At 33.3% G+C, this 17,167-nt stretch overlaps 1 protein-coding gene and 1 long non-coding RNA gene across 4 annotated transcripts; one reads left to right on the plus strand and one right to left on the minus strand.

Annotated features, from left to right (window-relative positions):
- Positions 1–876: 876 nt before the first annotated feature.
- On the minus strand, positions 877–6,135 carry grifin (galectin-related inter-fiber protein). Its single transcript, NM_001003430.1, is given in 4 exon segments — positions 877–1,249; positions 1,338–1,500; positions 2,939–3,018; positions 6,087–6,135. Coding segments are annotated over 4 exon segments (420 nt in total). The 5' UTR covers positions 6,099–6,135; the 3' UTR covers positions 877–1,084.
- A 3,367-nt stretch (positions 6,136–9,502) lies between these two features.
- On the plus strand, positions 9,503–15,941 carry LOC141381263 (uncharacterized). Of its 3 annotated transcripts, XR_012401168.1 has the most exons (8): positions 11,453–11,543; positions 11,763–11,910; positions 12,023–12,069; positions 12,199–12,289; positions 12,369–12,496; positions 13,761–13,832; positions 14,324–14,409; positions 15,755–15,941. It is a non-coding gene; the product is annotated as an uncharacterized lncRNA (long non-coding RNA). The 3 variants fall into 3 exon arrangements; XR_012401170.1 differs by lacking the exons at positions 12,023–12,069; positions 12,199–12,289; positions 12,369–12,496; ... (1 more) ...; positions 14,324–14,409; positions 15,755–15,941 and adding exons at positions 9,503–9,575; positions 9,982–10,072; positions 10,736–10,785 and having other exon boundaries at positions 11,436–11,543; XR_012401169.1 differs by lacking the exons at positions 12,023–12,069; positions 12,199–12,289; positions 12,369–12,496; ... (1 more) ...; positions 14,324–14,409; positions 15,755–15,941 and adding exons at positions 9,503–9,575; positions 9,982–10,072 and having other exon boundaries at positions 11,245–11,543; positions 11,763–11,917.
- The last annotated feature ends 1,226 nt before the right edge of the window (positions 15,942–17,167 follow it).

The raw sequence follows: 17,167 nt of genomic DNA on the forward strand, positions 1-17,167 counted from the left end.
TATCAATACTAAGTTACTAGATCTAAAAAAAAAAAAAAAAATTCTAAGAGCTAAAAAAAAATAAGTTAAGGTAGCTAGATAAAAAAAGTAAGGATAACTAAAAAAAAAAACTAAGTTAGGGCAACCAGAAAAAAATAGTTGCATGATTTAGAAAAATTAAGTTGTTGTAAGTAGTAAAATTACGTTGCGTGATTTAGAAAAATTAAGCTGTTTTCACTAGAAAAAAATTTGTTAGGGCAACTAGAATATGTTGCACTAACTACAAAAATTTAGCCATAAAACTAGAAAAATTAAGTTGAGGTAATTAAAAATAATTCATGAAAACTAGAAAAATTAAGTTAAGGTAATTAAAAATAATTCATGAAAACTAGTAAAATTAAGTTGAGGTAATTAAAAAAATTTGTGAAAATTTAAGTTCAGGTAATTAAAAATAATTCATGAAAACTAGAAAAATTAGTTTGTATTAACTATAAGACAGTAAAAATCAAACAAAACGAGAACAAGATCTTTATAAGAATAAGAACTTTGTTAGTGAAAAAGCATGACTCTAATTCCCGTGACAGATCATTGTTCATTATTTGTTTATATACAAATAATATTAATAATAATAAAGAAAATTATAAATGTACCCCAAAAATGTTGAATTAACCAGGAACAATAGTCTTCCAGTTTTTGACCCCACAACTTCAGCACTCTATTTGTATGAGCATATTAGTATTGATTTCTTGGAATAATTTTCCTCAGAATTGACTTCTCTGCATAATTTTGAATCGATTTTCTGAAAAAACAGGAGGTCAGCTGGAAGCCTATTTATTTGTATTTAATTTTAAACATACTGAGTCACCAAACACACTCTCATCAAATCAAAAACGAGTCTGTCATTGACCTCTCATTTATTCAGAGATTCAAATGAATATAGAGTTCAGTTATACGGCATGCCAATACAGATAATCACACCTTTACTAGCAGATCAACCCAAGAAGATCCTCTTGACCAATAAAAGGTTTTCAACAGGAATGCGAAAATACATTGATGCACTTTCAACAAACATAAAGCGAGCTCCAATTGAATGCACCGCCCAGACTCAGTAAAAAAGTTTTTTAGTGATCTCCAGAGAGGAGATCTTGACGTCATTCACCACTTGCAGTTTAGTGATGGTCTTTAGGTCTTCCACACGGTGCTTATACTGCATCACTTTGGCTTTGTCGATGTAAACGTGGAAGTGGTCGTTGTCGGAGTAAATCTCAATCTGCCGAGAGACAAGGAGTCCATGCTTATTTAATCAACCTCGCTCATATTATATTCATGATATTTTAGCAATAAAGACTCTTGATCACCTGGAAAGGCTCCTCTACGCCGAGGGGGAAGTGGTTGCATCTCTCCTCCTGACCCCAACGGTTGGCCATGTAAGAGTTGCAGATGATATCAGACTCGGTGAAGCGCGGGTTGAAATGGAATGCTACTCTGTCATCGCGGTCACACAGGAAATTGATCTCAAACCTTGAGGACAGCAAAATACACAGTGTAATGAACAAATCATTTTGGCCAATAGCAAGACAGCTAGATTGAAGGGCTATCGTTAAGCTAAGATGAGCCACTTGCATTTCAGTGTTTTTCCATCACTCACATATGAGTGCATTTTAACAAGGAGAAATGGGAGAAGATCACGCTTGAAAACAGATAATGTTTTAGCTCGTGTCTGTCTCTGTGTAGGAATAATAACTCAACCACTCGTCTGGAATCAGAAATCGGTTGTGTTTGTGGGTCTTGAGTGAAATGGTGTGTAAATACTGTAGCATTGTTTATCTTCTCTGATGGACCCATTATTATTGTTATGAATTGTATTTTTTTTCTCCCTGAGAGATGTGAAATTGTTTACATCGTAGGTTTTCTTTACTAACAAACTTGAATGAGTCATTGATCGATATGAGTTAACTGTTGATGATTCTATTTAAAAGAAAGAGGAAAATGGGCACTGATTTTTTAGTTCTCAAATTTTAAATTGAGTGCGTCTGACAAAATCAAGCAAACAAATGTGTAAAGATAATGATTTTATAGGGATAGTTCACTCAAAAAAGAAAATGTGTTGTTAATTTTTGACCTTTTGGCCATTCAATACTGTATGTAGGCGATTTCTTCAAATAATTGCTGAAAAGGATTTTCAACTCAACTGATTTTTGGTGATTCAATAAATCCACACCAATAGTTGCAGTCACTTTAAGTCAAAATCACAGACACAAGCAACACAATTAGTCTTTGTACTGAAAGATTTCATCGAAGTCTGTGGTAAGAAACTGAACATTTATTCAGACATTAAAGACCTAGTTCAGCCAAAACTGACAACAAATATGTCAACATTTACTCAACCTTCACCTACTGAACCATTGATTTTCTAGTAGAGTGATTCCTCGCTATAAAGGGGTTTACCTTTTGTGGGCTTTCAATTTATTTCGTGTAATTTGACATGCTTTTTTTTCTACAGTGCATTGTGATTTCCTTTGTGCCAAGTCTCCTGTACAGTACAGAATGCGATCAGCTTGCCAAATTTACATAAATCTTCAATCGCTATCAGTGTGACTCTAAAGTGCTGGAGTTTTCTCCCACAATGTCAACAAAACATTGTGCATAATCAAAGCCACCTTGGCACCAAAGGCCAATGGTTTCATTTCATAAGACGTTTATTTATCATTGACAGCTGTAATTATTTGCGAGCATAAATTAAATTTGTGTTGCCTGTATATGTTTTTTTTTTTTACTCCAAAAATGATGTTTATTTATATTTTTGAATTACCAAGGTCCACAATTTTCTTTCTTAGCTATGTTGTAGTGAAACAAAATATCTTGTAGTTTTGTAGCTGTAACTGTCATTTTAAATATTACGTTAACAAATCTTATTCATCTATTTATTTATTTTTACATGGTAAGAACTTCAACTTACTTGCTGGCCTCAGGTGGGGTTTCTCCTTTTAGGATGACACTCCATCCTGGACATAGGCCATCAGGACAGGAAGCCTCAAACTAATTAAATACACAAAAAATACAAACATTGTCACATTCACTTTAAAGCTGATCATAGCAAGCAAAAAACAAAGCCCCCTTTTTACTTTTTTCCCCGTTTTCTGTTTAACGGAGAGCAGATTTTTTTTTCAACACATTTGCAAACATAATAATAAATAGTTTTAATAACTCATCACTAATAACTGATTTACTTTATCTTTGTCATGATGGCGGTAAATAATATTTTACTAAATATTTTTAAGACACATCTATACAGTTTAAAGTGACATTTAAAGGTTTAACTAAGTTCATTAGGTTAACTATGCAGGTTAGGGAAATTAGGCAAGTTATTTTATAATGATGGTTTGCTCTGTAGACTATGGAAAAATATATAGCTTAAAAGGGGCTCATAATTCTGACTTCAACTCTATACATATGTTCAACTATATATACATATATATATATATATATATATATATATATATATATATATATATATATATATATATATATATATATATATATATAGAGAATGTTTTGTGAATGTTGCAATTAAATTATTTTAATGAATGTTCTCTTAATTACCCATTTTAAATGTCAAATTGTTGCTATTATTATTAATATTATGGATATGCAATTTTTAAGGTAAATTCAGCAAAAAAACTAAACAAAAAACAGCTCATTTAATAGAAGCATAAGATGAACTTGTAACTAAACATTATTTAACATTTTATATTTCAATTAGCAATATATAATATTTTTACATTAACATTTTAAGACAAACATTTAACAACTTAAGAGAGCAAATGTTGTGTTAATGTCACAAATGCAGAATTCACACTGCACGACTGTCTTATTACTGCATGATAAATCAGCTATTGGAGGTAACAACCTGTGTCTCTTTACAATAGGAAGAATTGCCAACTGCTCTATGTGGTCTGCAAATTAATGGCAGTATTTAAAAAAAAAAAGAAAACACTGCATTATTTTGGGCCAGATTTTCACTTAGCCTACTGACTCGCTGGACATGTTACATTGCAGGATTTGTAATTGCCAGCTCATCCATTAAGCATGCCTTAATGTTTCAAGGGCATCTGTGAACTGATCATCACTCATGTGAAAGAACAAGATGTGATTATAAAAACTTGTCGGCTATAGTGAAAATCTGGGCAAAAATTGCATTGTGAACTGAATTAGAGACCATTTCTTCATAACCTCAAAATATGCTTAAAGCAAACTTTTACCAAAGTTCTGAAAATGTTCATTAGTTAAGGCCAGTGCACAGTACGAATGATAATTCTGAAGATAAATTAGCTTTAACATATAATATTATAATAATAATATTGTTCTCTTCATATTAAATTTACTGCACTTTTGTTATTTGCCACTTTAAATTTTTGAGCTCTTTAATGTCTGGCTGTTAATACTTTTACACGAAGAAGCTGTTTTAATAGTTTAACAGGTTTTTATAACTATTTATTTATTGTAACCATTGTTATCATAGTTGATGTGAACAGGCTTTTTGTTGGAATGCATTATATAATAGGATATTGAAAACTGATCAGCGATTTACAAACAATTATGATGAGAATATATACCCAAAAAAATAGCTCAGTAGTCACACTAAGTGCTTTGAAATATTTGAGGTATTTAGCATATTCTATAAATATGCACAATTGATTCAATATTTATAAAAAAGCATGTATAATGCAAATGCCTGAGCCTGTTGGTAGAATTTAAAACCCCTACAAAGCAAATGCCAACAATGTCCAAAATGATTTAAAATCAGCATCGGTCTGACACTAATGAAAAGCATTTACAGGAAACCCAAGGTGCTTGGGAGCTGCAATCGTCCAGTTATAACAGGCTTCTCTTTCTGGAATCTCATCTCCGAATTCATCAGGGATTAATAGACCTTTGGTTTACTGCATGGCTGTTGCCATTTAAGAAAGAAATGAAGACGTGGAGCCTGAAGCTACAATCTAACATGCAGCTGTATTTCTAATCTATAACTTACAGGAATTGTGAGTAACTGATCAAATCCATTACTGATGAATGAAATCCTTTTTGTTGTTGCTCTTAAAATGCTTGGCAAAAATGCATTGCCCAATAAGATCACCAAAAATCATTCTATTTTTTTTTTTTTGTCGTCAAATAAAGACCATCTGACATCTCTAACAATATCCTGCTTTTTGCAGTTCAGGCATAGGTAATATAGACAGGGATATTTGCCGAAAATCAGCCAGACATAGAGAATTGAAAATAAACATATAAAAAACATGAGAAAATTGGTCTCCACTGAGCAAGAGGTGAGCCGTGGCTTGTATCCGCAGTTTCAGTGCAGCTCCATTGGCCAGTCTCTGTTTTATCTGAGACTTTGATGTGCTGCTCTGCTGTTCCATGTTCCACAGGCTTTGCTATCTGGATTATGAGCCATTTTCATAAAAGGTTGGTGCCACATGGTGAGGACCACTTGGGTAACTCAAAGGAATTGCAAAACTCGTCACGCTTCCCATTCTCATCAGCGCTCGAGATACGCATGAGATTTCATGCAGCATATATGCACACTCGGAGCGGCAACCAATCTGTGAAGTTTCTGCTATAAAATTGTGTATTTGGAGCTGCACCAAAAGTCTCTGGTTGTTTAAAGGCGTCTGAATGACATCGGGAAGGAAAGCAAGCTGAATTCTGCTGCTTCACAGGTAGTGATGTAGTGCTCTTTAGATCAAAACTGAAGCTATTTCAATGTGCTCATTACTCTGAGTGCGGCAGCATGGAAAATAATTAAAGCATCATTAGTTTAGCTTGCAGAGTGAGCTATGCAGAAGAGTAAAATCCTGTTGCCATCTTATAAGTGTAAAAGGTGAGCAGCTTTAAATCAAATATTTATCATCTGAACCTGCCTCTGGCTTAAATTATTCAAACTAAAGATCATGCCACACCACAAAGTGGCTTAATTGCATCAGCACCTTTTCGCTAAGTGCTCAAGCACATGTCAGCATCGGTAAATCTTGAAATACTTGCCTCCCACTTGACACAGTAATCAAACCTGAGTTTGTTTGCAGGTAAGCAGGTTGCGTTTCCCTTACCCGTAATGTCATCTCGTCTTCAGCGTTGTGGATTGATCAGCTTCCAGCTGGATGTGTTTTGGCGACGAGGGGTCATTTAAAAGAGAGGGGGAAACCACGTGAGGTGAGCTTAGCAGGATCTGCACTGCAAAATGGGCTTTTGTGTCGTGCATGAAAAAAACAAAAACAGATGCAGTGTGAAAAACACAATGCATATGCAATACAATAGATTTATCCTAAGCCACACGGGAGAGATATGACGGACACCCTGAAATGATATTAGATCGAAATCACCGGCAGAACATTTCAGGTATTTCAGCAGTTGCAGAAACATGATTGCTGATATAATGGATTTCGTGTATGGAAGTAATGATGTAGTTAATGATCCATCGCTCATTAGGAAACACAAAACATCACAATTGAAATGAATCATGGGATTTGTTTTTCAGCCAGTGGAGTGTATACGTTATCTGGGGGAAGATAATGTGATTTTGATGACCGTGTTTCAGCCGTCCAGGACTCCTGTAGGTGCTGGCGGAGAGGAATTGTTGACATCAGCAATGAGCGAGAGGAGCCATGTGACATTTTTCAAGCCTTTTTTTTTTTCTTTTTCTAAAGCGGTGAATGATTGGCTGCTGATCCTGGGGATTAAACAACTATCCATGTGGGTGTCTGTTTGGGCTTCATAGCCTATTAAATCTGCCAGCCCTCAGGAATTTCCTGTCTGCGTTTAGTCACAATGCCTAGCTAAAGCTCATCAGGGCAGAGTGTGTGTTCCTGCTTACAGCTGCAAAATACTCGGCATTTCTATATGGCCTAGGCCTTAACAATACGGGACTTCATAAATAAAAAAAACATTAATCTTGTGTGCAAATGCACTGTTACACCAAGCATAAAAATCTGACAGCTTTTCCAAGCAGACTCTTATTACTTTGGCCTTTAGAGACAGAATGTCCAGAATTACCCACTTTACTCTCTGCCAGCCATTCTGTATAGTTTTTATTGTTTAGTATATGTGTGTATGTGTTTACACGAATGGCCCTTGGCCCCTCTGCAGTTTCTCATCAGTTGTCCAGGCGCTTACATGACTGGGGGCTCCACCCTAAACACCCTCTTCCACCCCTGAGACAGACGAGAAGGACACAGCGGCATTCTGATCACAGTGCGCTGTCATCTCCATGCATGCCAGGGGCTCTGTCCTGCTAGATTACATCTCATATGAGGCTGTGAGGTGCCTCTCGGGTACCACAAGCCTAGACGCACAGTGACAACAAATGGTTTGAAACTGGGTGGGGGTCTTAACAGAATGCTAATATAAACTATCAACTACAGCACCGAAACCCAGCATTGTGACGTATTGCGTTGTTTTTAATGCTGTCTCTGTGGTGTTATCAAACACTCTCTGGTGCTTTCTGCTTATGTGAATTTAGAATGAAGGGATGTGAGTCATGGGAGAAAAGATGTTCACATTTACACAGAGAGAACGACTAAAAGATAGATAACCAGATGCTTTGTATAGGCAGCTGGGCAGGTGCATAGTTTCTCTGAAGGTTGCTAGTTCCTCATTACAAACGTGGTTTGTTGATTAGGTGTTTTCCAAATCCATCGTTTCAACGAACATTCGCAAATTGCGTCGCAAACTTCACCTACACCTCTGAAGCTGTAGTTAGAAACATAGTTCCTGGCTGTGTTCTATTAATAGTTATCCCCCTATGCCCTCTTTGTTTAGAACATTCTAACATTTAAACTTAGAATTTAAAAATAAAACAAAACATTAAAGTCATTACTCTTAGGTGTAATTTGCTTTCAAAGTATTTTTACAGTTCAGATTTAGCGATCTTCATGTTTACAATATAGCGCTCCCTTCGCAGTGCACTTTGAAAACATTGATGTCATTCTGAAAACAGCTGTGGCTCATGATGAAAGCTATAGGGGACCTATTATTTAAAAGCATTTATAAAAAAAGAATTTATGTTACGTTTCTAAAGCTTGTGAAAACAAAAAAACGTACGTTAGTGCTTTTAATGTATAGGGTTTTTATTAAGTATCTACTGTATATGAGATGGGCCTGCTGGTTAGAACACTTTGCAGTTGTTTGCATGTGTCAAATTGTAAAAGTAGACTTTTAAAAAAAATTAATAAACCATATCTTAATAATAATAATAATAATAATAATAATAATTATTATTATTATTATTATTATACTAATATTAATTATCATCATCATTAATATTAATAATATTATTTAAGTAGAATTTTTTTCATTTCATAATAAATAATAAATATTACATTTAATTTCTTATTAAATAGCCTCATTTTTTATATGTTTTATATATGATATTAGAATACATTTTGTAGGTGGTTTTATGTTTTAGAATAGAATATGTAATGTTCTCAATAATATTTTGTAAAGGTAACACAGGCCCTGTATGTGCCGTTTACATATATTTCAGTTAATATAGAAAACGAATGCCTGTTTTTACCAAAACTAATATTGGATTTTTTTAAATGTGTGTGCGAGTAAAACAATATAATTTGCACAAAGAAATTATGGGTTTCTACTTCACCCCGTTTAGAGCATTCCCAGACAGCACACATACGTTGGGCCGACGTCGGCCGAAGGTCAACACGTCGGCCCCTCTAATTCTAACATCGGTATATGGTCGGCCAAACATACGCATGATCGTTCGGTCGTGTGTTCTATTGTTCCAGCTCAACAAACGTCGGCTCTGCATCGGTTAACGACCAGAGGCCGACGAAGCACTTATATAAGCACTTTATCTCTCATGCCCATGAAAGAATCCGGCAACATATTTGTTTACAAGTAAGTTTTTGCGTGCATAATTAATTGGACAAACGCGCCATGCATCATGTCTACTGCGTCGGTCGGTCCAGCTTTGAATAGCCTACATTAATGCAGTAAAACTGACCAAAATGCCTACAATACATGATTTCAATTCATTAAAATATAAAAGCTTTATTGTTATGCTTTAATAAAGAAAACGTTGTTTTTTCTGGTTTTTGCTGTTTGCTTTTTTCATCGTGGCTTTTTCTATTAAATTTTTCCCAGTGTAAAAATCAAGTATGTTCTGCATTTCGGCTGTTTAATTAAAATAAACCCCTTTTTACAGAGTGACATCTTTGTTTTATATATACTTGCATTTATATTTATTGGTTATTTTGACAGTGAATCTGTTGCACAAATAAAGTGTTTGTTTTGTAACTGTTAGTAGGCAATAAAGCTCGTCTTAAAGATAATAGCGTATATAAAACTGCTAAATACATTTTAAATTCTAGATATAAAATACAAGGTTATTATTTAAATTGTCTATGGAGTGGTCATGTTTATAAATATAATACTGCATGACTTTGATGTGCGCGCGCGCGTCTCATTCCAACACTGGAGCGGAGAGGATGTTGCTATGGGAAACGAAGCTGCAACACGACACGACACCACACCTGAAAGACACAACACGACTTCTCTCAAGCTGCCGTTTTGACTATTTTCAGGTAAGTTTAGTCCCTAAAACAAAGCAAATACTACATAAAACTGTTCCTCACACTTTTATTATTGGCAATTGATGAATATTCAGTTGAATATTATGTTATATAAGAGTGGTAAGTCTTCGTAAAAGTCCGTTAGCATATTAGCACTGGTAACGTTAGCGTCGGGGTAATATTACGTTAACTTACTTAATGTTAGCTCTTGTTAAACTTGTTTGTTAAAATTTTGGCTTTTATTTATTCTTTATGTGTAGATGAGAGGTTTTGTCAATGTTTTATTGAATGCACTCCATATGTAGTGTAAAATACGCATTGTACTGTAAAGGACCGTGAATCAAAAGTTCAATCGTGTTTTGATATTTCATGGTATCTTAAACAAATGTTAAGTAAAAAAAGTGTTCTGTGGTTTCAGGAGTGAGAGAATAACCCCCTGCTACAGAAAATATAACACAAGATTCCTAAATTTCTGAAGGGAGCTGATCACAGAGATGCAGGAAAGACAGGTAACTTTAAGCAGAGGATTAATTCATATGAATTTCCATTGCACATCATTATGCACATGTTACATGTCTATATATTATGCATATGTTACTTGTCTTTATTGTAGTTATTTTAAGAAAGTTTTGATAATGAAACGTGGTATTAAATTTCACATCACATGATTCTTCAGAACTTAATAAATATGCAGATTTGCTGCTAATGAAGTAATATTTGTGATTTTCATTTTGTTTAATTTTTTTATGATTAATTGATTTATTAAATCTTAGAAAAAAGTTTACACTAAATTATTTGTCATCACATCTGTTTTTAGCATTGATAGCAATCAGAAATGTTTCTTGAGCAGCAAATCAGCACCATTTGATAATCGCCATTATATTAGTTCAACCTCAAGCACTAAATCAACATCTTAAAACAAGATTTCTGAAAGATCAAGTGACACTGAAGACTTGAGTAATGATGCTGAAAATTCAGCTTTACATCATAGCTATGAATTACATGTATATTTACACCGTTAACCCATCCCTTACACCCTAACTCATCCTCAAACAAGTCAATTTAAGCCCTAAATGAATACATTTTGATTTGTACAGGCATGATATGCAACTTGTATTCAGTCGTTTTGTTTTTTCTTTCTTTTGCTTTTGTTTTCCACATCAACTGAAAAGAAGGTCAAAGTTTAACCTAAGTGCTGTGTAGCTGATGAACATCTTTATATGTAAGTATATTTTTGACTGACTGCCAGACACTTGTCAAACAGTGATAAGCAAACGAGGGGCTGTTCTTTTAAAAAGATCAGGGAGATGCAAGTCTGGAGATTAATATACATTTTAATTCAAAATTGATTTATCTGGAAATATTTCATAATTTGTTGAAATATGTGCCCTTTATGCATTTAGATGTCCATCCATGTTTAAAATACTTTTAAATTTAACAACGGCTGCAAGTTATAAAAACATAAACACACACAAAAATGTTAAAGTAAATTGAGAAAACATTTTCATCAGTTTGACAACATACACAATCTCACAAATAGCATAGAAAAAGTGTATTGATTTACCTGTTAAAAAAAATTAAGCAAAAAATTAATTAAAAGGTAGATCAGCTCCTGACACACATGTTAACAAATCAGTTTAACTCTTATTAAATTCATTCATTAATTTTCTTTTCTGCTTAGTCCCTTTATTAATCTGGGGTAACCACAACGGAATGAACTGTCAACTTATCCAGCATATGTTTTACGCAGTGGATGCCCTTACAGCTGCAACCCATCACTGGGAAACAACCATATACGCTTATTCTCACTCATACACTACAGACAATTTAGCCTACCCAATTCACCTGTACCCCATGTCTTTGGACTTGTAGGCAAAACCGGAGCACCCAGAGAAAACCCACGCAAACGCAGGGAGAATTTGCAAACTCCACACAGAAATGCCAGCTGATCCAGCCGAGGCTCGAGTCAGCATCCTTGCTGTAAGGCGACAGCACTACCTATTGTGCCACCACGTCACGCTATTATTAAATTATATTTATATAATATATTGTGTTTCAGTACATGCTATTTTGGGAAGACAAAATATATTCATAAGCTCTCAGAAAATTCAACAAGAGAATTAACTGCACAATTACTTGAAATGCGTGGATGGGATTACATTATTTGTTAACCCAAAGTGAGTTTCTCTTTCTTTGCAGTATTGGATGCCTGATTGCAGTTCAACTCCAAACTCAGTTGGACCAGCTGATCAGTGTCTTCAGTATTACCACAAGCTACTGGGCAGATGTGTGGACAGCTATGAGCCAAACTTGGGACGTTTGGTTTTTAGGCAATACCAGTGACAAAGTATTCAGTAAATTGCTTATAATAAAAAATGCTCACTGCTTACCCCCTTATAGTTAAGTTGTTTGCAGTTTCATTGTTGTAAAAATACCATACTTTTTCTTTTTTTTATCAGCAGGTGGAGAGACCGTCTGGGCAGCAGAAACAAGACAACTAATCATAGTTAGGTTGAGATTAGTATTATTAACTTGACTAGTTTGGTTGCAGACTTGTTCAATACTTAACAATTTGTATAAGTTACAAGATCAATGGTCTTGCTATCAATGTTTTTGTAACTTAAATTCATTACAGTTTAGATACAATCAAATGTCCAAACCATCTCTGAGTGAATGACATCAAGGAAACAGGATCAAAAGATCATTCATTATAGACCGTTTCATAGGTAACAGCACATCCTTTGTGAAAAATAATTTATTTTTGTGTCATCATCACAAGACCAAATACATTTCAACTGATTTCAGTTGGTTATATTTTTCAGGTCATTCTGTTCTCCTGGTTGTGAGGATGTGCAGAGGCTGTATTTGTCAGTGTTAAAAGACTATCCAGACATACAAGCAGCCGACAAAGAGTTCTGGAGCAGGACAGACAGGTAGTTCACAGTGGCTAGGCTAGAAGTTTATACTTGGTTGGCCAGAAAGTGGCCTCCGCTATTTTGGGGGGTCCATACAAATACACCAGTGTAAGCTATACTATTGCATTGAAAAAATTAAATGAAAGAATTAATTAATCGGTTGAACACAAAATATTTTAAAGAAAGCTTAAGTATCAAGGTGGCAATATACAGTATCTGTTACATTGTAGTACATGAGCTGGCTAATACAGACTCGTAAATGTTTAGTTGTTAAGATTAGTTAAATACTAAATCCTATACTTGAGACCGGCTGCATATACAGTTTTAACTGAACTGAATTTAACTAGAACTACACCAGCATTCCAAGTGCTCTAGACTAGCTTTTTGCACTGGTGCGTCTAAAATGTTTGATGGCATTGCATTTAACACTGCAATTTTACATGTTAAAATCACAATCCATATAGGCAATATTGACTTGTAAATGATTAACAAAAATCGGGTCAACACACATTATGGGGATTGTGTGTAGAATTTTGAGGAAATTAATGAATTTAATCCATTTTGAAATAAAACTGAAACATTAAAAATGTGGAAAAAGTGAAGCGCTATCAATACTTTCCGGATGCATTGTATTTGGTTTTTAGCACGTTATCAAAGACTTAAATAAATAGTCCAACATTATCTACAGCAGCAAAAGACCCTCCACATCAAAAGCTACTGGTCAGCTCACGATTCAGCAAACATCTGAAAAACAAATAGCTTATTATGCCTTCACAAGAAATCAGTGTTTTAATGAAGAGTCTAATGAAGATAGTACTATTTTATTAAATTATTATTTAGCCTGGCATGTTTACTGTTACAAAATATTTTAAATGTTTCTTAAAATAAAACATATTGTGTTCAATGGGGAAAAAGTAGCTGTTTTTTACACAGAGATTAAAAAAAAAAACACATTTCAGAGCAGTAATCACAATACTGTGAACCTATGGTATTTTTATCCAAGATTATACCCTCAGAATCTTATACCTGCCCATTCCTAGCCAGTTACTTAAAGCATTCAGTCAGAGTTTTTTTGTTTTGTTTCTTTTCAGTTGGCCTTTATTCTGTTTTTCTATGTTCTTGGAAATGCTGCTGTGCAGGAAAATGTGACGATTAATCCAGGTTCTATAGTTAATTCTGAAATAAATCTTAAAATGAAACAATATTTAAAAATGCAATATTTAATGTGTCAGACACTAAATAAACATGTCAATTCATTTATATTAATCTGATTCCTTAACAGGGCAGCACGGTGGCGCAGAGGGTAGCACGTTTGCCTCACAGCAAGAAGGTCGCTGCTTCGAGCATCGGCTGGGTCAGTTGGCGTTTCTGTGTGAAGTTTGCATGCTCTCACCGTGTTGGCGTGGGTTTCCTCCGGGTGCTCCGGTTATCCCAAGTCCAAAGACATAGGTGAATTGGGTATGCTAAAATTGACCATAGTGTATAAGTGTGTGTGAATGAGTGTGTATTGGTTACAGCTGGAAGGGCATCCGCTGCGTAAAACATACGCTGGATAAGTTGGCCTTTCATTCCGCTGTGGCAACCCCAGATTAATAAAGGGACTAAGCCCAAAAGAAAATGAATGAATGAATCCTTAACAGTTAATATTGGTATAATGAGCAGCAGTTGTCATTTATGTAAATGAACCATTTGAGCGTGCTTAGTTTGGGGTATGTTGTGTCATTAAATTGTCAATTGTCAATTTCAACATTTTAAATCTGCTTTAGCTTTCTTCTATCCTATAAACCTGGAAATATAAAATATATGTATTTTTGGTTTTTAACAAATTGCTTATTTTATTCTTAGATTGGTGTACGCTGATGATCTGCTGAGAATTCTGCTTAGTTGAAGGGATCCTCCTGTCAGACAACCTCCAAAGTACAATAGGACTAGTAAGTAACATCTTAAACATACACTACTGTTTCATAGCTTTTAGGTTGGTATGGTAAATTCTCTTCTGATAGTGTCAGCTTTATTTAATTAATTCTGTCAAGCAGTAATACTGTGAATTTAATACAATGTATATAATTAAGTGTCACATGATCCTTCTGAAAAATATTATTCCAATGTACTGATTCTCTCCTCAAGCTGTTTTAAATAAACATATTTTTAGTATTCTTGATGTATGAAAAGTTTTTTTTTTAAGAGCATAGTATTTATTTGAAAAAAAAAAAAAAGTTTGCTCTTTGATGATTGCTAACAATCAGACATGTTTCTTTAGAACAAAAAGAATTTGTGCAAAAAAGTATTCTCACTGAGCGTTGTCCAACTGTGGTCCAACACGTCATTTAATTTTTCAAATAAGCCTAAAAGACTTGATTAGCTGCATCAGGTGCATTTAATTAGAGAGTTGAATATATAATTTCTTCATATATCCTCCTCTATAGCCTACATATAATAGAAGTCGTTTGCTGAAAAACCTTTTTGTAGCAGAAATAAAGCTATGATTAGACCCACTCGGATTTTTTGCAGAACTCCGCAGATGTTTAGCCTATCATTAATTCTGTTTATTTACTTGAGTAAATGTGTGTAAATCTATATTTATTCAGTTTTTTAATTAATTTCAGTAATATTATTGACTAATGTGAAAATGTTAATCTGATTTATGTACAATGAGGTTTGTACAGTAATATTTTCTGTCTTACTAGATATGTTATATGAAAAACTTGCTTTATTTACCAAATAAAGTGAATCTAATTGGATTTGCATTTTAAACATTAAAGAAAACTTAAAAATATATTATTTTTATATTTCATATATTAAGGTTTAAGTTATGATACTCCCAAAATAATTCCGCAGAAATCCGCAGACTTCCACCATAATTTTCAGCAGAAATAGCAAAAAACATCTGCAGATTCCTCCTGGCCCTAGCTATGATATATTAAATGTGGTGTACAGTGTGACATTTTAGTTGACGAAACTTAGTTTAATTTGCATGTAATGTGGTGTCTGAAGATTAGACATATATTTAGATACAGATTTATACTAACACAATGATACTAAAAACCAAAAAAAACATTCATTATAATTTCACAAGGAATTTAACTTTCAAATGGCTTTTCTGAAAATTAGTGCTCAGACACACTCTTTAAGTTTAAATTAAATTACACATTTTAGCTAGGCACTTGCATAACACATTCTCCAGTTATGTGTCATGAAACAAATAATATATATTTGTGGTAATATGAACTGCTGCAATGCTAATCTTTCTCCTTTTGGTTTCTTGCTTTATTTAAGGGTTCCCACAACAAGGATTAGATTTGGCTACTGCAGTCCCGGTTTGGGCCAGCCTCACTTGTGAAGACTAAAGATGAAGACAACATACAAGAACAATTTAGAAGATGGCGACACACTTTTTATTCCACCTATATATCCCCTTTTATGTGTGACATTCCACAAGATAAAACAAAACTAAATGACAGGTTATTTCTTTTAATTTTTCTTGTCTGTTTTCTTGGAACATTGTACACAATTTACAACCAGTTATATATATATACAGTATATATATATATATATATATATATATATATATATATATATATATATATATATATATATATATATATATATATATATGTATATATATATATATGTCAGAGCAAGAAAATGTTATGTTTTCTTCTGGAGAAAGTCTTATTTCTTTTATTTATATTTTAGTTTTGAATTTTAAGGTCAATATTATTAGCCCCTTTTAGCAATTTTTTTCGACTGTCTACAGAACAAACCATCGATATACAATAACTTGCCTAATTACCCTAACCTGCCTAGTTAAGCGTCTAAATGTCACTTTAAGCTGTATAGAAGTGTCTTGAAGAATATCTAGTCAAATATTATTTACTCAGTTATTAGAAATGAGTTATTAAAACTATTGTGATTAGAAATGTGTTAAAAATATTTCCGTTAAACAGAAATTAAGGGATTATATATATATGTATGTATGTATGTATATATATATATATATATATATATATATATATATATATATATATATATATATATATATATAATCCCTTAATTTCTGTTTAACGGAAATATATATATATATATATATATATATATATATATATATATATATATATATATATATATATATATATATATGTATAATGACAAAATCTGTTTTGTGCCGTGCATTAGAGTTTGCCTAAAAAAAACTGGTTATCTCTGAGAAAGTATTGTTATTTTATATTATTGATGTGTTATTAGTTCAGAGGAGATTGCAAATTGTTGAATGCCATTTATAAAAAAATTGTAAAAAAAAATTGACTACAGACTTTAATAAGATTTTATCAGACAATTATTTTAATTTGTATGATTTTATTTACTACTGTAAATATTGTTTGCTTAGTATTTATTTTGTGTTTGTGTACTCTTTTATTATTGTAACTCCCTGAAGAAAGTCTTTTGGATACTGAACACATGACTGGTATTATCATGACTGGTATTAAAAGTATAGTCTTGGAAACATGCATTTTCTTTAACACTATTTAAGAAATATAAGCATTATAACATGTGCTTACACAAGTTATTTGTGTTTTTACTATAGTAAACTATAGTCTCCCTTAGTGTACATGTTTTGAAGTACTTGTAAATATTCCTATGGTCTTAATGTAAATGCTGCAATGGACTTTGTATTTAAAATCTTTATTG

Source organism: Danio rerio, chromosome 3 (assembly GCF_049306965.1).
Source record: "Danio rerio strain Tuebingen ecotype United States chromosome 3, GRCz12tu, whole genome shotgun sequence".
NCBI classification, from domain to species: domain Eukaryota; kingdom Metazoa; phylum Chordata; class Actinopteri; order Cypriniformes; family Danionidae; genus Danio; species Danio rerio.